Below are 21,927 nucleotides of genomic sequence, written 5' to 3'. Positions count from 1 at the left end.
ATATCGCCCACCACATGCGAACATCATGTCTGATTCTGTTGCTGCACAGCTGTACAGAATAGGAAGGCCTCTGTGCATTACAATGGTATAATTCGGGAGAAGGTCAACTAATAATGTGATGTATGTGTTGTAGTTATTGCAGCAAAAAAAAAAAGACTGCTTTGTTCCTCTGAATCTGATTTTTGGCCAGAGGGGACATTTGTTTAGTAGAACATGAGCCGCCCCGGTCTGAGCCTCATTGTGCTCTGAAAGTATATTAGACAAATAAATTCACCTTTGACTCGTGCTGACTTTTCTAATTTCCTAATTAAATGGAGGAGCCTGTCGGATTAGGAATGCCTCTCCATGATGGCCTATAGCGACAACATATTGCTCCTGTCTGGAAGCACAAAGGCTTCAAAGGCTCGGTTCATTTTTTCCCCCGAGCGATCGCGTGCTTGTGTAATATGATAGAAGTACAATCACTGGCTTCCTGCTCCGGCCCAACAGCTCCAAGTCCTGATTTGAGATGAATAGAGGGAGAAGCGTGTTTGAACGGTCGGATTTAGCCGACATCTGCCGCACATGGTTTGCTCTCCGTATTGCTGTGCGATGAAAGCCGCAGACAAAAGGCCAAACAAAGCAAACACGGCGCACACTGCTGCTCACTCTGTGTTTGTCCCTGATTTTGTAATTTTTAATTGTTGGCTGATGAGCCTTTGTTTTGACAGTGGAAGTCGAGTGCAGGAAACACAAAAAGTAAATAACATCGAGGATCAGTACGTGTTTATTATATAATTCATCTTCTTTTGCAGGGAGTCAATGAGGTTTTATTGTCAAAAAAAATTGTATGGAATATATATATATATATATATATATATATATATATATATATATATATATATATATATATATATATTTATATATTTATATATATATATACATATACACAGTGGGTAAAATAAGTATTGAACACGTCACCATCTTTCAAGTATTGAACACGCTGACTGAAATGTATTTAATACTTGAAGTATAATATATTTCAGCAAGTGTGTTCAATATTGTTTTCCCTGTGTCATTACATTTGATTACACAACTAAATTCTGTTTAAACTTATTTGTTTGATTTTCTTTGTATGTATGGATTACTTGGGTTGTTTACCAACATCTGGTTAAATGTTCATAACAATAACACTTTTAGAAATATATTTAGTGGTGACGTGTTCAATACTTATTTTACCCGCTGTGTGTGTGTGTGTGTATATATATATATATATATATATATATATATATATATATATATATATATATAAATAAATATATATATATATATATATATATATATATATATATATATATATATATATATATATATATATAAATAAATGAGATAAAAATCTTTCTCGGCCTCTAATTATTGTAAATGTAGCACTTTTAGCACTTGTTCTTGCCTGTTTCTTGCATGTTTTCGGGATGGATCCACATGGTTGAAATCACTGATTGGAGGTTTCTTTGAATAAAAGCGCCGGCTAAATGAATGTACTGTAAAGTTACTAGACTACTAGATTTTTCCCCCGAAAAAAAATCTGTCCAACAAAGTCATGAATAAATAAATGTCGAAGTCCTAGAGAGCACTGCTGTAAGAACCAACCAATCAGAAAGCTTCAAAGTATAAATAATAAATAAAGGTTAAATTAGAAGTTGAGCTTTGTAGAACTGGCAGATTTCCAGATTTGAGTTCATTATTGGGTTAATTTTGGACCAATCCAGCAGTTGATTTAATGTAATGTAACGTTCACTTGTCACTTGTTTGTCTACAGGAAAGAAATATTGGTCCATTAAAACAAATGGAAATTGTTATTCAGAGGATACATTTCCTGTTTTCATAGTTTTGTTTTTGCCAGCTACAGCTACAGCAAACAAACTGGACTTCTGCTCGGACCCAACCAGTTCCAGTGTGACTGGGAAGTAGTTCATTCTCAGGTTTACCTTAATGGTGCGAGGTGGGAAGAAGCCAGAGGTCATTTGCTCAACTCAAGATTATGACACGGATGTGGAACTGAGGGATCAGATCCAGTCCTCACACTCCTCAAAGCTTTCAGTTTCTGTTGTCTTTAATGTGAACAAGCTCAACAATGAACACCTCATTTATGATCATATGGCATCGCATTATAATGACATACTATAACATTTGTGGGACGTTATATACTGTGACATTTTTGTATTAAACATTTTTTATGGCATATTATCTGATGACATTTTTTGAAAGCTGAAAAGATCTGGCTGGCTACACAAAACCTCTAAGACATAGTTGTGAAATATCTCCGATAAAATAAAGTGAAGAGATTTTTGAGGTCTGAAGAAGAAACTATGACGAAGAGTGTCAGATCCGATAGCTCAGGACGACTGGAGACTGGAGGTTGGCGGCTGAATGCCTTCTGTGGCACATTGAATTTTGAGGTTTAACGTCCAAAAATGGTGAAGTCTAATACACAAAGAGAATGCTTTTAATTGCGTTTGGCATTAGTTGCTCTGTTCCCGGTTTGGAAGTGTCCCGGGTGGGGTTTGAATCCTGACTTTGAGAGGACACCTGTGCACCACCGCAGAGGTAAAGAGGGAGTATGTGACGTGTGTCTCTTCCAGCTGTTTTGGAGAGATGGAATTAGTTGGTAATGGAACAGAAAACCCAAATATATTATTATGATTTGTTCTATTACTGAAAACACTTCAAGTGAAGAAACTCCGTTGTCTCCAGTTACTACAATAACAACTGCAATAACATTTTATACCCTTTTTTTAGCATACCATACTATGATTTTTATATTATTACTTTAATGGTATTTTATACTATGGCATTTTCTATGACACACCATATTATCCTTTTATAGCATACTATAAGAGAACATTTTAATGCATTTTTCATGACATACTAAAGAGAACGTTTTTTCAGACATTTTATGCTTCCTAAAATACTTTACTGGAAAATGTAAGATGGCATTCTATATTCTATTTTTTAATGCATGATATACTATGACATTTTAATGTAAATTGAATGATATACAAACAATTGCATTTGTATGACATTTTAATGGCATACCAAAATTGTCATACTTTACTATGAAATTATTAATTATTATATTATTATTATTCTCATGCCCTAACAAACTATGAATTTTATGACGTAGCATATTGTGGTTTGACATTTTATGGTATACTGTATACCATTGACTTTTTTCTTTTTTCTTTAAAGCTATATTCAAATCGTCATTTACACACAGTTACATATATAGACCCATAGCCCCCTGCGTTGAACTCATCTTCAGCATTTTAGAGCGGCTGTTAAGGGTTGAGCGTAACTAAGATTATTATTATTATTATGTTGTGTGACACAGGACTCACAGTATTAATAATGCTATAATGAGTTACAGACCAAACAAGGTGAATGAACCTCTGCAGAAGCAACCAATACATCTGCACACATCTTCAGAGCAGTACACTGATGTATGCCATTACTGGCATATTTCCGCCTCCTAAAAGTAGATGATTTTGCGCACCACATATTTAAGCAGTTGACAATATGAGGCATCAACAGAAAAAGGTGCTTCCTGGGCTGCAAAGTCAAACTGCAGCTGAACACATTTTGCACGCAGAGATGAATTACCTTAACAAACCGTATTTAAGCAAGAGAAAATATTTAAATAGAATCACGTTTGAAGTATATTTCTATCTGACATTTTCACACAGCGAGAAAAACTGGCGACGCCCATTCTCGCCACACATTCCTCATTCAACTGCAACAGTGATGAGTTCATTTATCTGCGTTGAAACGAGTTGTCGCTGGCTACTGGGCGCCTGTTGAAGGCGAGATTCATCCCATGATGCATTGGGTCGAGTCCACCCATGAATCAGAGGCGGTGTTGCTGGCATGTGTGCGTGACGGTGTTGATGTCAGAGGAATAATATAGCATTCACCTCCCATTGTACACCGATTGTTTGTTTGGTTGGTTCTTCACATTTTTGGTGCGACGGAGCCATGAAGCTTTAGTTCAGCAATACATGTTGAACGTTGTGGATGAACTGAATAATACGATTAATATTAGTATCCATCCCATCGGACACAAAATATGACATCACGTTAAATACAGTATTTGTATGTTAGTACTCACTTTCCAATTCACAAGTTTTGCATATCTGTCCAACATAATTTTGAATGTTCACTGCAAATAACATCAGAACTACAAATAACATTCATACACACTTAGCTGGAATCTTTCCTCACACCAATCGGGTAAATTCACTATGAAATCTTAAAGGATACTTATTTTACGTCGTCATTAATACAATATTTATTTAAAATAGCCTTTTTCAACTGGAGGTCAACCAGAAGTCCAAAGCATTTCACATTGATTTTTTTCAGGATATCAATAACTCTAATAAAAGTATTTTTAGTGCTTATGATGATTATTGCTATGAGACTGCAATTATCAAAAGATTGAAGAGAACCTATGGAAAACCGCGTTAAAAACAATAGCACACTTTTTGGGTGCGACTGGTACCTTTAATGTTATGAATAAATTGAATATGACAGTAACACTATTTCTGTTACTAAATAATGTTGTCAAACCATGAGAGGTCCAGCTGAGCTGTTTTTGCACAAGACATCCTAATTATTCCAGATATCTATCTGTGAGTACTGAATAGACTAAACACCCGGGCTTAACAAGCTTTCCTGTGCAAAATAATAATTTCATTGAGTTTGTGTCATGTAGATCTGTTGCTGCTCCGCCTTTAACGTCTCTCAACCAATACGATGACCTGAACTGTGCGTCATAAGTAAAAGTAACTTTCTTTTAAAAAAGGTGCCTATGAAATTTCTCCCCATGAAAGCATTTTATTTAAAAGCCTTTATACATATTTTGGTATTCATAATTATTTGAGGGTTTTTTTTTATAGTCCTTTTGGAATCAGAATTCCCCCTTGGATGTCACCTTTCCACAGAAGCCCAGAAAAAGAAAATAGAAACATCTTTAATGTGAAGAGTGGATCTACCTTTGGCACGTGTGTTCATGTAGGCCGCTATCACTCATAGTGAGAAGCCTTCAGCGCCTTAAAATGATCAATATTAAACATTGTTATGTGGAATCAAGGAATTACTGATGCCTTAATGTTTATGTTTATATATCCACAACCAGGATATAACTTCAAATTAAATCTCTTTTGTTTGTTTTACTTTGTTGTACGCAGACTGCAGACCAATGTTTTCTCTTAGATTTGGTTTGCTAATGAAATGACACTCGGCATACAGTGAGGATATTAATGTATAATGCACCTGTATCACAGTGTCAGGAGGTGAAATGCTCCAGCGTGAAATCTGACCCACAGTCTACTGCTATACACCTGCAATTCATCTGCGGCCACACTTATTTGGAAGCCCAGAGTCAGGTATCCATTTCCACGGATGAATATCCTGAGCGATCCTCAAGTCAGGTGAAGACACTGCGTGACAGTCAGTGTGCCGTCTGGGCATGTGGGGAGCGGCCGGCCGTGTTCAGAGGCGTACCAGGATCTCGGGTCACTGATATCGCATTTCCATTCATATTTAATTCGCTGGACTACAACAACACCGTTTGGAGGATGGCCTTGTGCGAGTCCCCGCTCCAGCTGATGAGCTCCGGATGAGTATTATTCATTTTTATAAATGTGCTTTTCTCTGAAAGAGTTTGCATGCAGCTCAAGGTCTATCCCACGTCAAGACAGAGTGGCAGAAGTTTGTTCTTTGATTGAAAGAAGACGGGGGAAAAAAAGATTGACTATCATTTCAGTCGTGCAGCAGATAGCGCAGTATTTATTTATGGGGCAGTCTAGTGTACAAACAAGCAGCAATCCCTATGAGAGCGAGATAAAGCCTCTCCATTTTCCCTTTCCATCCCACATTTCCTTGGTGACCTCTTAGAGAGCAAGAGGTTCTAAGTGAACTATTTATCCAGCCGGCTTTCCCCCCCGGAGGCCTCCGCTGACTGCTGCAAGCTCTCCTGTCTGCCAAAACCCTCCCCAGGCCCCGCTGTGCATGTCAGGAAAAACTGCCATGTTTAGGGCCTCTCCCTCGGGCCCTGCTTCAGCTCCACTGCCTGCTTTCTGAGACGGATGTATTTTTGTACCGTTCAGATTTGCTTTATGATTGCTGCTTTTACTATTTGATTTAAAGCATCCCAAATGAATTCCAAATCACGCAGAAAGTACGTATTTTTTCTCATTTAGCCCAACTGGTGTGGCTTACATTTAAAGAGAAGCAATAACCGAAAGAACAACGGACCACCAGCATTCAAGCCATCACTGTCACACACGATGTAAATACCATCAAGTAAAACCCCTGCATTTAATAATGTACTTGAAGGGCCAGCGTGTTGGATTAAGTGGGATTTATTTGCAGAAATGGAATATACTATTCATAACTATGCTTGTATTAGTGTGTCGTCACATGGAACAAAGTATTGTTGTGTTTTCGTTCTCTTGGACCGAGCCGTTCATATCTACAGGGAGCGGGTCCTCTTCCATGCAGTCGGCCATGTTGTACCACCATGTTTCTTCACAAACCAGACACTGACTCTTTTGATGTTTTCTGAAGGCCACCGTATAGTTCTTCGACACGTCTGGAACTTTAGCACTTTAGTAGCACTTAAACAGCACTTACTTGTAGCACTTTGTAGTTTTGCTTTCTTGAAGAAATTGTACTTTCTTGATTCTTGTTGTTCTGAGTTTGTACTCATGGTTGAATGTACTTATTGTAAGTCGCTTTGGATAAAAGCGTCAGCTAAATGTAATGTAATAAAAAGAGAGCGCTTAGCGAAGGGGTGCTCAGCCTCGCAGCTGTGGATGCCACTAAATCCCACACACGTGTTATGTGTCATGTGTTTGTCCTCTTTTTCTTCTAGTCTGGAAGTGGAGTCTGGAATATCTTTTTGTGTTTTCGGGGGACAAGTTACCCCCTATGAACCGGGAGCTAATGGAGATGGTGGTCTCACAGGGGACAATCTTGACCTTGGCCCCCTTTTTGTAAAAGCTTTGCCCCTTGTAGCAAACAATGGCGGGGAGGGGCGCCGGTCTGAGTGTGCGAGCGTGTTTCCTCAGCATTCGTTTCTGCTCTGGTTAAAAGCCTGTCGCGGTGATGTCGTCCCGTCTTTCAACATGGCTTGAAGCGGCTTTATGTACCAGTGTGCCATGAGGTGAAAGCTCCCCAGGTGAGACAAAGGCCCGGGCCGGGCCGGACGCCTCAGTGTTTCCTGAGCGGCAGCATGTGTCTGGTATTGAGCACCGCTGTGGGAGAGGAGGGGGGGAGGAAACTGCACGAACAAATCCATACTGCCTGGACCAACGCGGAATCCACCGCCGCCTGCTCAGCCTTTTGTAAATCGGCATTTTGATGACAAGTCCCTGTGTCGAGTTGTTCCCAATCAATACACACAGAGCGGACGCCTTAATAGACACAGATAACCGCTGCTTGCCTCGCTGTATCTCTGGGCTGTAGAGACTGACACCCTGTCTGACTCGGATCAATAAGTGGCGCGCGGCGCACGCGCTCGGCCCTGCCCACTCTGCTGCTATCACACACGGGGCTGGGTTTCCCCCGGCAGCTTTGGGGAGGGGGGGGGCAAAACTGCCCAGCAACTCCCCAAGGTGGACGAATCGGAGATGTTACATGTGAACTGGCTGTCAAAACGATTCTGTCATCTCCCCTTCTCTCCGGTGTTTAAAGATGCTGACACACTGTGTTTGGGGTACCAATGTCTTGTTTGGAAGTGATGGAGGCTTTTAGCCTTTTTTTTTTTTTTTTTCTCAACTCCTTTTATCCGTTTAAGTGTTCACTCAAGTGTTAGAATTTCTATTTCACCTGCCACGGATGTCTCCTGGCACATTTTGCCCACTCACAGCTTCCTTTCAGGTCATCTGATCCGGACCCTTCTCTGAATTTACAGAATTTAAAACTTCATGTGGAATCTTTTCTTTCACTACTACTTGTGAAGGTCAAGTTTTTTTTCCGATATTGTATTAGTAATTAATATTACTTCCCATTTATACATTTTGTGATGACTCAACCACTGTAATTTAAATTTCGGTAAATATCCTAAAAATGAAGTTTATGGCCCCTTTTTGATGCAGCTTATCAGTCGTCCTCTTTGTTTCAGGTGACGTTAAGTGAACATCATCAGTGGGCCGACAGTTCTGAGTAAAGATACAACACCGAGTAAAGAAGGCCAGATCAGATTCAGCTTGGGGTCATTAATGTTTCAGAGGATGCCAGAGGGAGAATGGGAGAGTCACTGCAAAGCCGGGATCCATTTCCTTTGACCGTGGCTTTGTCATTTTGGATCAATCCCACCAAACACAGGCCCGTTGTAAAGTGGCTCGTCTCTAAGTGGAGTGATTGGCAACATTCTGGCCCGTGATGAAAAGATTTAAGAGATATTGGGTTCATGTTTAGTTTTTTTTGCCTTGAAGACAATGTAGCTGACAGTGTCAGCTTGCATTTTTATGAAATAAATCTTTTATTCAAGGAGAAAAAAAACACCTTTTCTCCTGCAGGAAGAAAACATATAAATATAGTAATTATTTCCGCCACTTTCTCGCTTCATCTTCCCCAACGGTGAGCCAGTTTAAACCTCTGGGGCTGTGGAAGTACTTACCATCCTACTCCTCTATGCTGTGATCCCCGCAATGTCATTACTGCGCTTTGATCCTGCTGCAGTCTGACACATGGCCACACAGACCGCTGAATGGGCATTAGTGCAGGCTTCAGCAAACCCAACATCTGTGCCTCCCAGCACTGCCACCGCTCAAATCATTCATTAAATCAGAACACAAAAAGTAACTTTACTTGAATGCCTCAGCATAAATATTTGATCACGGCTGAGAATAAATCTTTGTCATTTTGTACTCCTTCCACTGGCTGCGGGCTCCTCTTATAGATCGCCTCTCTCTCTCTATCTCTCTGCTATTTGGATACAGGCACGTGCTCGGCTCGGTCATTTGTGAAACGGATCTTATGAATTTTTTAGAAAGATTCATAGCTGCAATCAGGCCCGGTTAAGGCTGTATCACAAAGTAACATGTTCTGCTGCCACGCTCGCTCACAAATCATGGGCTTTCTGCCCAGAGAGGTTTGTTTGAGAGAGGCCGCACTAAACTTTCCTCTGTTACTACATTTTGGGTTGTACTGTACATGGTTTGTTTAGTCATGCGCCATCCCCTTTATAAGGCCACGCGTTCACTTAGAAGTATTATTGACTTATTCATTCACAAGAATCCAAGTAGATTTAATGAGCCTTTTTGACTTGCGAACAGAACGAGTGAAACAGATTCCTACAAAGTGCTTTTAGATAAAGTATAGTGGTATTCACGTCACACTCTTTCCATTTCCTAACAACCGATCTGACTCCAGGGGGACGTTCAGTGTTTCTTTTGTCTTTTGCCACAATAGCAACTCCCCAGATGTTGGACCCTCCAGATACAGGTGTGTTGAAAAGATGTGCAGAAATCCATTTTCTCAGAGCCGGAAAAAGTCACATTAAGTATACTTTGATTTAATTTTATAAATAGTCAAATATGAAAAGTTTGGATGAGGGTGAATACCTTTTGGAGACACCACGAGCACTTTGCAACTTTGGGCTTTTGAGTGGTATGATAATAGAAATCTGCACAACTGCTGAGCTATATTGAGTGTTTTTGTGAAGTCCTTTTGCTGAAAAGTGTCTTCACGGATCGGTATCATTTTTGTGGCGACTGCGATACGAGACATTTTCTTTTAATATTCAAAAGGTCCATCGTTCCCAAAAAAGTATTAGCTTAATTAGCACTATTTTACTGCACAATTAAGAGCCCATCTTATTCTCGCATTAACTGGACAGCATGTAAGCTTTACACTCCTCACACACAAGCGATATAAAACCTTTTACGAGCGAACAGGAAAACCAGCTGCACACTGAAACTCTCCATCTTGTCACTTGTGTTCAGAAGATTTCCTTTCCGTGTGTCTTCGTTCCCCGGAAGAGAAGGAATCCTTTTGTTATCTGGCCTTTTAGCCGGAGCGGATCCTTTTAATGTCACCTTCAGGATCCATATGTTATTAGACATGACTTCGGATAAAAGACGAAACCGAGGGAGAGAGAGAGGGAGAGATGTGTAGGAGCGGTAAAAGGATTGAACACAGGTTCTTTTTGTACAGCTCCAGAATATAAAATGATATGTGTAAAAACCACCCAGAGAGCGGGGGAGTGTCTCACACACACACACACACACACACACACACACACACACACACACGTTCTAACTGAGCGCCGGCAGAGCAGCCCTTTTTATTCCTGAGTGACAGCTCACATCCAAATTGTCGAGTGATATGTAATGCTAAATGAACCGGATAAACATGTCTTTAAATGAGCAGCCTTAGCACCACCACCCCTCTAACCCTCTTTCCTCAAACCTGTGGGCCCCGATCCCGGACCGCCCCCACCACCAGTCCCCCATGGACTCATGCTGTTCAGGGCCCCAGACCCTCGGAACAGAGCCCGGCTAATGGAAAGCTTTCAAGGAGGCTGGAGAAAAAGATGTCGGCATTCATTTGGCCTCCACCATCTTTGTGTGTGTGTGTGTGTGTGTGTGTGTGTGTGTGTGTGTGTGGTCATGGCTTTAGAATCACACAAACACCTCGGGCCATGCCATTATAAACAGGCCTGAAAACAACAACATTGTTCACTACCTACACCTCCCCCTCCACACACACACACACACACACACACACACACACACACACACACACACACACACACACACACACACACACACACACACACACACGCACGCTTGCATTAGTATTATTAGAAAGTAGTTTGACTAAATGTATAGAGTGCAATTCTGAACAAACGGTACAAAGGGCTTGACAACATGAAGCCAAAAACAGACAATGAAACAAACAATGAAATACAAAATATGATCTAAATATATAGTATCAAAGAAAACTGTGGACATAAAGGAACAATTGGATAAAACATGAGAGGAAGTCAGGTCTAACTATGATAAAAGAGTGGTTTAAAAGAGGGATGTAGCCTTGTCAGCTGGTCAATGCTTTAAAAGTTAGCAATCACATTTAAATCTTCTCTGATTTCAACCAGCAGCCAAGGCAGAGAAGTTGAAACAGGTGTAATATAATCCTTACACGCGTCTTCGAGGAAGGTCAAGAAGGTCCAGCAGGTCCGGCTTTGTAAACGAAGCACGGAGAGTCTCAGATTAGTCTCAGATTAAAACACACAGGACACACATTCTATGATCAGGTCAATATTACAACAATATCTTTGCGTGGCAAATAGTTGCTATATTAATGCTCTGAATATACAGGGAACTATATTGTTGTAACTTATTCTGTTCACATACATGTTCATGTTCACCCAGAATGCAATGGGCAAGAGTTAGTGCACACCCTGCTATATCATCACAAGACTAAACTAAGTCACATGAAACCATGAAAGCTATGATCGGCGGTTCGATCCTCAGCTCCGCCAGCCAGTGTCGATGTGTCCTTGAGCAAGACACTTAACCCTAAATTGCTCCCGTAGATGCGCCTACGATGTATGGATGTTAGATAGTCCTGATGTGGCCCCTTGCATGGTAGCTCCTCTCATCAGTGGGTGAATGATTCCTATGTAAAGCGTCTTTGAGTATTCAGAAAAGCGCTATATAAAATCAAAGTATTATTATTATGGAACTTCATATCTTTTTCATGGTGTAAAAATGTAAAACAGCAAGTCATCAGCAAACATGCCACATTATAAAAGTAAGTCTGCATGGTGTGTAGCTGGGTCCTGGGGAAGTGTGGCGTGTGTATATATACACACACACACACACACACACACACACACACGTTCAGCCTGTCAACTGCCTCGCTAGTGTCTCCTGTTATTATTTTCCTCTCATTCTGCTACCTTTTCTTTTGCCATGAATAATTTGTGCCTCCGCCTTGTTGCTTGATGACAGCTGTGCAGTTGGTTTTTGCAGTCTGTTTTTTTCTTTTTTCTTCTCTTCTCAGATCAGGTGAATAATGAATAAGGCTCTGCAACAAAAGAGCTATGTGTCCTATATGTGCCCTGCCTCTCTTCATCTGTCCCGTCAACCTCTGGGGGGACAGGTGAGCAGCAAAGTCTCCTCAGGTTTCCTCAAATGAAATGGGCCGACAGAATGTATGAAAACAGTTGTATTTAATATATATGTATATATATGGGTATAATAATCTCAGAATCTTGCTGATAGGAATCCTCTCTCTCTCTCTCTCTCTCTCTCTCTCTCTCTCTCTCAGGTTATCTCTCTTTGTAACCCGTCAGACCTGTGTGAAATCTGCTGATGCAGTGGGAGAGCAAATACCACATTATTATTACAATATACACACACAGCTCTCGCCCTCAGGGAAACAATCCCACTGCCCTGTCTCTCTCTCTCTCTCTCTCTCTCTCTCTCTCTCTCTCTCTCTTTCTCTCTCTCTCTTCGTGGCATCTTCCTGCTCTCTTGTGAAGAGTATAATCTGTCCATTCACCCTGTCCCTGATTCTATTTACTCTTGTCAACTGTGTGGGTGTGACGTGGATCTTTAAAAAATAAATAAATGAAAAAAGTATTATTATTTGTGAGGTATTTTTCTGAGGTGATCAGATTCTCTTCTGGCTCTTTTTGGCCTATACGTGGTATTTGTCCACCATCTGGCAAAAAATCCTGAATAGTTCAATCCAGATTGAGAATGAATCCGGATTAAGCAGTAGAAGATGTTAAAAAAGAAAAGATAAAGTATGGGGAAAAATCAAAATCAAACAGAAAATGTGTCTCTAAAATCTCTCTTTCATTATTCATGTTTAATTTTGTATTAATAATGAATCATCCCAAAAAGAACCACAAACCCCAGTCGCTGAACTTTTCTAATTGCACAACTATGTCTGTCAAGAAAAATTCATCCAGTCCTCGGGGTGTGTGCGCGTGTGCCCGCGTGCACAGATGTGTGTGCACTTTACGGACCGAGGCGCAGGCCAGGATTGTGGAGCTTTTGGACTGCAATGCTCTGATTACTCGCCCGCTCCGATCGATCGAGCCGTCTTCTATTCATATTTGATATGCCTCGGGGCGGTGGGGTAATGCTTTAAGGAGGAACGCCTGGGAGGAAATCTGGTCAGACTAATGGCTCGTTTGAAGATTGTTTTTGCTTGGAAAGCTTCTCTCCGTGATTGTGCGTCGGGAGCGCGCGCTCAGAGGGAACCATGCAGTGGTCTGAGAGAAAGTTGTGAGAGGAGGTTCATGTCAGAAGTTAAGTCACCTGTAATGGTCTATCTGGTACTTTATGGGAGCTGCCAGGGATGAGAGCGAATACAAGCTGGTCAACACAACAATATTAATCATAAGTGCTATTTAATACAAGAGCAATTCCATCTTCATCAGGGTTTGGTAAAACAGAACAAAAAACAGTATGTTAATTAGCCATTAGTGGCAACAAAATTATATGCTTATTATACACCATGAACTGTGGAAAATGTCATTTAAATGAATACAAATGTTCTTTTGCATGTTTTTTGTTTTAAACAGATATTCAATGATGATTGCTGGGTAATATGAATGCTGATATGTGTGTGTATGTGGATCCCATGTGAAGTTTATATGTGATCATGTTCCGAGACAATATGATGGGGCACATCATAGTAGTGTCCAATATCAAGCTTATAGGGCCCGTCATAGTGTTCAATAGGGCCTCGTGCATGCCACTGGTCGAGTTGGTGGCTCGCGGCTGCCGTAGATCTCTTCTTGACAACAAGTCACGTGTCCCCGTGAGGGTTTTCAGGCTGCAGCATTTTGTCTCTTTTAAACGGAACCTTTGACGCGCCATGTCAAAGCTTTGGGGATGCGAGGGCGATCTTATTTTTATTTAAAGAGAAGAAGAAGAAAAACGACGCAGCGCACGTGCGCAGCTCCATTAAGTCTTGCTTCAAATGAGCCTCCAGTCTCCTTCCTGGGGGTTTAAAATATTCAGGCCTGAATGTTGTACCATTCTTTTTTTGTGAGGGGAGGAGGAAGTGAGGCATAAAACAAAATCCTTTTGAGTCAGTGATTTCAATCAATGTTGAAGGAAGACGACTAACTGATTGTTCCTGTTCCTGTTTTTATTTTGTAACCTTGTTCGAGTTAGAAAAGACTGATGGTTCGAGAATAAAATGATGACAGCTTTGTTGTAGACTCATCCAGCCGGCAGTTTTAACGCAGCAATGCTAAACAAAAAAACAAAAAAAAACATGATGGGGGTTATTTAAAAATATCTGGGAATCCTTTTCTAAAAAAAAAATAATTCATGTGTTCCATATATGAGTTATACCTTACGATGAGGACTGAATTAAGTATTTTTGCACCATTATTTTGGCCACTAAACAGTCGGACTTAATTGCCGGTGTTATAAATTCCTCATTTCAAACGGATGTAATCCACCCGGAGGCCCTCAGATTAAATCAATGTCAGCTCATTTATAACATATTAGCAACTATATTTCAAACTCCACGCCAACAGCAGCAGCAGAAATCCCTCAGGGCTGCTGCTGCGTGTGGGTTCTTGTCTGCAGCTTCCTGACAAAACCCGTTTTTCTTAAATAACAGCCATGAGGGTAAAAAAAAAAGCAAGAAAAAAAAGCATCTGGTTGACGGTTAAATCTGCTCAGACTGTTTTGGGTTCAAACACATGCTGCAGTGGTCAAAACAAACAGGTCGCCTCTGGGAAAAACCCAATCACGGCACAACGTGTTTAACGTCCCGGCCCTTTGTTTGTTTGTTTGTCAGCAAAGATGTAATTCACCTCAAGACTTGTTAAGTGTTGTTTTGCAGGTGGGAGATTATAAAGTATAGCCGTTTAATTAAACATAAATTACTGGCAAAGCGAAATGCGTTGCTATTAATAACAATAATAATAATATGGACATTTATACTATAAAATGGACAAATTCTGGGAACTTGTGCTATAATTTGGGAGTTAAAGGGCCGGTTTTGAATTAATATATTCAGTCTCAATTGGAGAAAAAGGCATCCTGATCATTTCACTTCTCAGATTTTATTGCATTTAAAATTGTAATAACAAAAACAAATAGTTATTTTCTGCTTGTCTTTCCAGGAAGGGGAAGGGGATATATATATATATATATATATATATATATATATATATATATATATATATATATATATATATATATATATATATATATATATATATTCGTCACGACAAACAAGATTCTGACAATAACATGGGGGTGCAAAATGGAAAATTCCGTGAGCAAGGCGGTAACCCTCTTGTTTATTAAATCACACAGTCTGTTTCACCAGCATGTCTCACACTGAAAACAAATCGCCTCGATTCTTTGAAGGAGCGCAGATTTCCATCTCTGCCGGCTTTAAATCGTCGATCCGGTTCTGTGGTTGTGGGACAAGTGTCGGGGGCTCGATGCCCGCCGACGGTCCGTCCACCACACAAACACGAGCCTTTTATTCCATTGTGCTTCAGCACAATTCACAGCTTATCTCTGGTTTTCTGGACTTTTAGAGCAATTAGTGTCTGCAAAATTCTGCAAAAGTCTTATCCGTGAGTTCTCTTTATTAAAATAAATAAATAATCTGCATATCGGACGAGATCATTGTATATACATAAAGTTGATATACATAAAGTATATATCCAACGCAGTCTTTCACATAACGTCGTTTTTTTTAGTTTTTTTTTACAAAGTGGATAAAGTGGGTCTTGATCCAAGAAAGAAGAAGAAATCGTCTCTGTCAGATGTCCTCACTCCTTTCGAGAACAATGATTCAAATACTGAAGTCAGATGCCATGACGTCATGCGCGCTTCACTTCAGCCCGTGCTGCGTCTCTTTGTGTCTCCTCAGGTCCACTTTCCTCTGGAACCCTTTGCCGCAGAGGTCGCAGCCGAAAGGCTTGTATCCGGTGTGCTTCCGGCTGTGCGTGATGAGGTTGGAGCTCTGGCTGAACGCCTTCCCGCACACCTGGCACTTGTGTGGCTTCTCACCTGCACAACACAAAAACAGGGGTTTATTATTCATATTTTAGCATTAGCTAAATTATGTCGTGGACATCGAGAAGATATAGGATTATACGCGCAATTTACGCACAGATCCTTAAAGGAAAAACCCACAACGTGTATTATATGTGTTGCATTATTATGGTCTGCCTCTTCTCCACTTGCCTGTGTGGATGAACGTGTGTTTCTTCATGTCGGACTTCTGGTGGAACCTCTTCCCGCAGTACTGGCAGGGGTACGGCCTCGTGTCGGAGTGGATGAGCAGGTGCGTCGACAGCGTGGACGACCTCTTGAAGCTTTTACCGCATATCTTGCAGTCGAAACTCCTTTCCTGAAACGTGACGCATGAAGCGGGGGTTTTAGTCATGACTTCGAGTCAGCGCGCCCATCCTGAGCGAAAAGGCAGAAAAGGTGCGAGCTGCAGGAAGCGGTTCGAAGCGTGTGTGTGTGTGTGTGTGTGTGTGTGTGTGTGTGTGTGTGTGTGTGCGCGCGCGCGTGCGTGCGTGCGTGCGTGTATGTGTGAGAGAGGTCACCTGAGAGTGCACGGCTTTGTGTTGTTCCAGGCTGACTCCGTGTCCGAAGGTTTTGCCGCAGATTTCGCACGCAAACGGCCTCGTGCCGCTGTGCGATCTGCGCACGTGCACCTCCAAACCGTGCGGAGTAGAAAACACCTGCACGGTGGAAAGAAAATAACAGAGTTTAGGTGAAATATATAAATTACTGCTGTGACCAGTAAATACTTCCAGTTATGAAATATCTTTAACATAATCCCGTCGTTGAGGTAAGAGGTCAGCCATCTTGATTTTTAAAGCAGCACCATTTTTTTGCCATTAATATATATATATATTATTTTAGATAATATGTACATCCTAAGCTATGTAACACATCCATTTATGTATCACCACAAAGCAGAAAATCCTCCACCCTCACCTTACTGCACTTGATGCACTTGTAGGCGCCATTGAGGATCAGACTAGAGCACAGCAGGTCTGACTGGGCCTTCGCGGTGTGGCCCTTTCCGTGAAGGCCCCCATCGGGGAACAGCAGAGCCGCCGCGTGCCTCCGGTAGTCCCCGTACAGCTCCTCGCCCTGCAGGGCCCGGTCTGCGTACAGGGCCGAATGGGCGCTCCTATCCCCGAAGAAGGTCAACGCCGCCGGGCCCCTCTCCGCCTCCAGGCCCCTCTCCGCCTCCAGGCCCGGATGGAGGCTCGGCTGCACCAGGGGCCTCAGCCCGGGCCCCGGGTAGCTGCTCCAGGCGTACGGCCGGAAGGGGATGGCGAAGGGCTGCGTCTCGTCCACCAGCGGGGAGAGGGACTTCTCAGAATCCACTGGAGAGGGAAACAAGAGGCCGGATGAAAATTTAATGAAACTGGGTTAGAGGGGCGTTTCCGGGAGCCCAAAGGTGCCCGGTGGGACCAGAGGAGTCATGCAATGCTCTTTCAGTGAATTCCCATGGTGATGGCGTTTGAGGGAAACAATTATATCAAATGTGAAAGGTTGAGTAAGCACTATAATAAAGGGATGTAGGCCTAAATACAATTATAAATAAACAAGCAAACCCCAAAGATAGAGGCTCCGCGTACGTTTTGTAAGGAAGTGATCTGTGATCGTCCTAATTCACCAATCCATTATTTAAAAACCAAAGAGAATGCATGTGTCTGCGTGGTGGTGCGTACCCGGGGATGCGGAGGGGGACGGAGGCCTCCAGAAGTCCTCGTAGAGCGGGGAGCGACCGCACAGGCTGTCGGCGCAGCTCAGCGGCGACTTCGGGGAGAAATCCGCGGCGTCGGCCAGGTGGGAGTCCGGGGAGAGGCCGTACCGGTCCACCGACCCGTCCGAGTCATCCTGGAGCCGATCTGCTTCTGAGGGGACACGCGCAGGACAAGCAGTCAGAATCGGGACGTCGGATGTTTTTTTTAAACATCTGGCACAGCTGTGATCTCCTGCAATATTCGGTTATGCTATTGGAGGTTTAAGCACTATACATCACAATAGAGGTCACTTGGATTTAAAGGATGGCACAACAGTTATGTTTTAATTGGAACAGGATTATTAGGTGTGCAAAATTACAAAATGTTAAAGACAATATTATCTCATATATTGCAATAACCAAAACAAAATGGTTAAATAGAGAATGAGCTGCATCACTGTTTTATAATAGCGTGGAATCTCAAACCCGATGTACTAGCTGGATAAACATCAGAATTTCCACTTTGATTTTTGTTTCCGCTTTTTTTTTTAAGAAAACAATGTAATGCTTATTTCAGTAAAGTTTTTCCAGTATTTTAACTTGCCAAGATTAAACTTCCCTTTCTGTGTCATCATTTAATATGATAATATTGTATCATGCAACACATCTCCAATCGTTACCATAAAAAAATATACATGGTACACAAATGGAACATCCAATGACATAATTTAAGCAGTGAAGTCTAATAATTAAAACAAAAACGGAATAATTTCGCACACACACCTGAGCAAATGTGCGCCAGTATTGTGTCCAGCCTGCTGTAGTCATCCTCCAAACTGCGGGGCTGGTGGTAACTGTGCGCCTTCTTGCTCTTCACCATGAAGGAGCGAGGCATCTCTGACCCGAGAGCGGGCGGAGCCTTGAAAAGTAGTCCGGCTGTGTGGAGAGGAGACCCCGCGGTGGACGCTGCTGCTGCTGCCGCTGCTGCTCGCTCTGAACCTGCAAAGACCCGATCTCCACTGGCGGGGCGGCGCGCGGTCCAAGTGCTTTAAAGAGATGAGAGGTCGGACCTGACGGAGCATGCGCATGCGCACACCGTCCGCTCCCGTCTGCCAGGTGTTGCGCGGACAGGTGTCACTGCAGAGCCTCTTCCGCTCAGTGCACTGCAAAAAAAAAAAAAACTACTAATAAATGGCGCTTGGAGTGTTTTAGTCATCGCGTTGTGCGGTTGTTTTTTAACACATGTGTTAGGAAAACCGTCTGCAGCGGGGGCGACGACTTTTCACCTCAATGCAAAAATCACTCATTTCAGAACTTCACTCGAAAACACGTGACGAACATCCGTGTGGAATTATCAGCAGTGGATTTTATTCAGACAATAAGTGACTTTTACACCCGTAATTGTTTTCTATATGTTGTGTTGTTGCATAGTCTATCCCCCCTCCCTTCCCTCGTGTCTCCAGAGGAGCTCGTGGCAATCAGGAGAAGGGAGACAGGCCTTATCAGCGCCTTGCTCAATCCCACAGAGGCAGAGGAAACGCGGAGGCGCACCCCAGGGTGTCTGCAGGGTAAAAAAAAACTCTGACTCAACAGTCCGCTTATGCTTCATATAGTCCTAATCACTTAGAAATACATCACCCCCTCTGAAACACCATAGAATGAGATACCAGTAGCATATGTAATAGTTATGATCTCGGGCTCCACGCAGCACGACAGGGTTGTGGAGCTTCGTCCCGGTCCGGTGGTCTGTTGGGCCGCAGGCTGCAATTATGTGACAGACACTCGCCGCCGCCCCGCCTGCGGTGACAGTTTCACGTTACCCTGAGCTTTATGTTCAAAAGGAAGAAGCTAAATAAACGGACAATTTGTTTTCTGTTCGGCCAGGACGCAGATTGTCGCGAAGGTTAAGCGCCATTACGCAGCGGACAATAGTCCTGATGGCGCCTTTTGATCCACTGCAGCTGCAACAAGTACATCCCAAGACTAGTGATGCGGTGAGGTGGAGGAAAAGAACCATTAGAATTAATACAATCATTCATATATTTGATTGGAGTTATGTAACCGATGAGCTTTTTCCTATTGCGCTTGTTTTAGATTTTTTTTTTCTTATTAGATTTGACCAATGAGATCATGTTTTTTTGTTTCTTTTAAAAGATCAAATAGATGCATTGTGTGCATTCAACATATTCTACATCCACATGTAAATCATCTCACATCACTATCTGCGATGTTGTACAACATGCACAACAAACGGGAGACTCGTTATCTTATTGGCTCGCTCTGCAACAGCTGCACTCGTGCGCTGGATGCGCGCGCTCGTGCGCTATCAGAACATCACTTTGCGGCTTTAGCAGCCATATCAGTACATGGTTGGGCAGGAAATCAAAGCGCCACATGCAATGGCTCGATTAGACGCCACACGGCCGCTGCATCCGGACACAGTGCTGGAGGAGATATGAGCCGAAAACGACAAAAGTTTCAGCAGACCGACCTGCAGCTGGAGAGAGCCGATAGAGGACTTTCATAACGGCTTCCAACTGTGGCGTCATGCCATGGCGCGTGAACCGATCCAGTGCCATAATATTAATAATAATAGCAACAACAATAATCCTATACAAAACTCAAACATTATTTTACATTATATTAAATAACAATAATTATAGACAGAAGACAGAAGTGTCATCTCAGTGGAGTGCTACTGCGCTATGATAATATCAATAATATGTTTAAAGGTTTTTATTACATGTTGTTCTGCAAAAGCCAGAGTTTGTCTTGATTTTTATAAAATACATTTAATAATTCAAATTCCTTTTCTACCTAATTTATTGAATATTTCTTTCTTTCTATTGAAACTCAACCTTAAAAACATGTGACAACACCAAATGACACATCTGTACTGAGTCTTATTTAAACATATGGAATTTTAAATTCTGGTTTAGTTAAATCGTGATCTAAAACATTTTCATGTGGCAACAGAACCAGGGGCGTCTCTGTTTGGCAGTGATACGTTGAACTGAAGATGTTCTCTTCTTAGTGTCCGGGGCTTTACAACCGGCCTGTTCAAATGTGAATAAACTGTCACTGTGCCATGAAATGCATGTTCAAAATGTCAAGCATCATCAATCACTGCATGAGACATATTAAATTACTCACTGTACTTTGTTGTCTGGGTCCAGGCCTTTGAATCCGCCCACGCCACTGAGATGACACTGTTTATAATCAGGCAAAGCACTTTGACCATCTTTGACTTAAATAACTAATAAAAATTGGCAGCGGCCGCGTAACAAGACAGACCTGGTGAACGTTTCCGAAGGCCTCTCAAAGAAATGCTCTTTCCAAATGTGGTTTTCTGCATGAAATGATTGCTAGTTGAGGCTCAGCTTTAGAAACCGCGAGAAATCACTTCCTGAAAGCAGTCAATTTAAGCGAGAATCTTCACAGGGGAAGAAGGCAAGCGCTGAGACACAAAATCCCCGTGAGCTCACAGTCATCTGAACACATCGCAGTCAGCCTGAGGAAGGCCGGGTCGAGGCCGGCTGCCTACCTGCAATAAAAAGAAACCAGTCGAGGAGTTTATCAAAGTTTTTATTGTGAACTCATCACACACACACACACACACACACACACACACACACACACACACACACACACACACACACACACACACACACACACACACACACACACACACACAAATCTCATTTAGTCTCCAGAGTGTGCCAACTGCTCCATAGTGTTGCCATGCGTGTCCTTACTGCACTGCAGACTCAAAAAAGTGCCATAACGTGTTCCCTCCCCTCAAACAACACTAGTTCATCAAAAGGGACATTATCACCACCAACTCAGAAAAAAGTCTGAATCTTTTTCTTTTCTTTTTTTCTGTTTCCCTCGGACATGCTATGACCTGATATGACATGACAGGATGCATTCAGGAGTTAGTGTTCGATACAGACATTCAGAGGAATTCAAAACGTTGTGCACACACCCGGTGGTGGAGGGGGGGTTCCTCGGCGCATGAAATGGAGTGGGACTGGCCTGAGTGGACAAGCATGATGCAATAAGATAGTGCTTACTTTGGTAACACTCGACGGCTCCCGATTCCCCCCCCAGTTTGTGTTTATAAAGTGTGTACTTTGTTGTGTTGCCTAAGCTTTCTTTATCTCCCAGTTTCGG

At 42.2% G+C, this 21,927-nt stretch overlaps 2 protein-coding genes across 3 annotated transcripts in view; both read right to left on the bottom strand.

The window, feature by feature from the left end:
- Window positions 1–15,873: 15,873 nt before the first annotated feature.
- On the bottom strand, window positions 15,874–18,649 carry gfi1ab (growth factor independent 1A transcription repressor b; the record flags this gene model as incomplete). The annotated part of the gene is made up of 6 exons (XM_079221373.1): window positions 15,874–16,052; window positions 16,230–16,395; window positions 16,598–16,735; window positions 16,995–17,392; window positions 17,741–17,926; window positions 18,538–18,649. 6 exons carry the CDS (start codon window positions 18,647–18,649, stop codon window positions 15,874–15,876), a joined length of 1,179 nt encoding a protein of 392 aa, XP_079077499.1.
- Window positions 18,650–21,350: 2,701 nt separating this feature from the next.
- Window positions 21,351–21,927, bottom strand: part of evi5b (ecotropic viral integration site 5b) — a 33,602-nt gene continuing 33,025 nt past the window's right edge. For both annotated transcript variants that reach the window (XM_079221371.1, XM_079221372.1), the window contains one exon: window positions 21,351–21,927. This exon is cut by the window's right edge and continues 1,440 nt beyond it. The gene's annotated coding sequence lies outside the window, so the exon portion shown is untranslated.

Source organism: Taurulus bubalis (genome assembly GCF_910589615.1).
Source record: "Taurulus bubalis genome assembly, chromosome: 7".
NCBI classification, from domain to species: domain Eukaryota; kingdom Metazoa; phylum Chordata; class Actinopteri; order Perciformes; family Cottidae; genus Taurulus; species Taurulus bubalis.
Note: the sequence above shows the minus strand (reverse complement) of the source record. Positions and strands in the feature narration are given on the sequence as shown.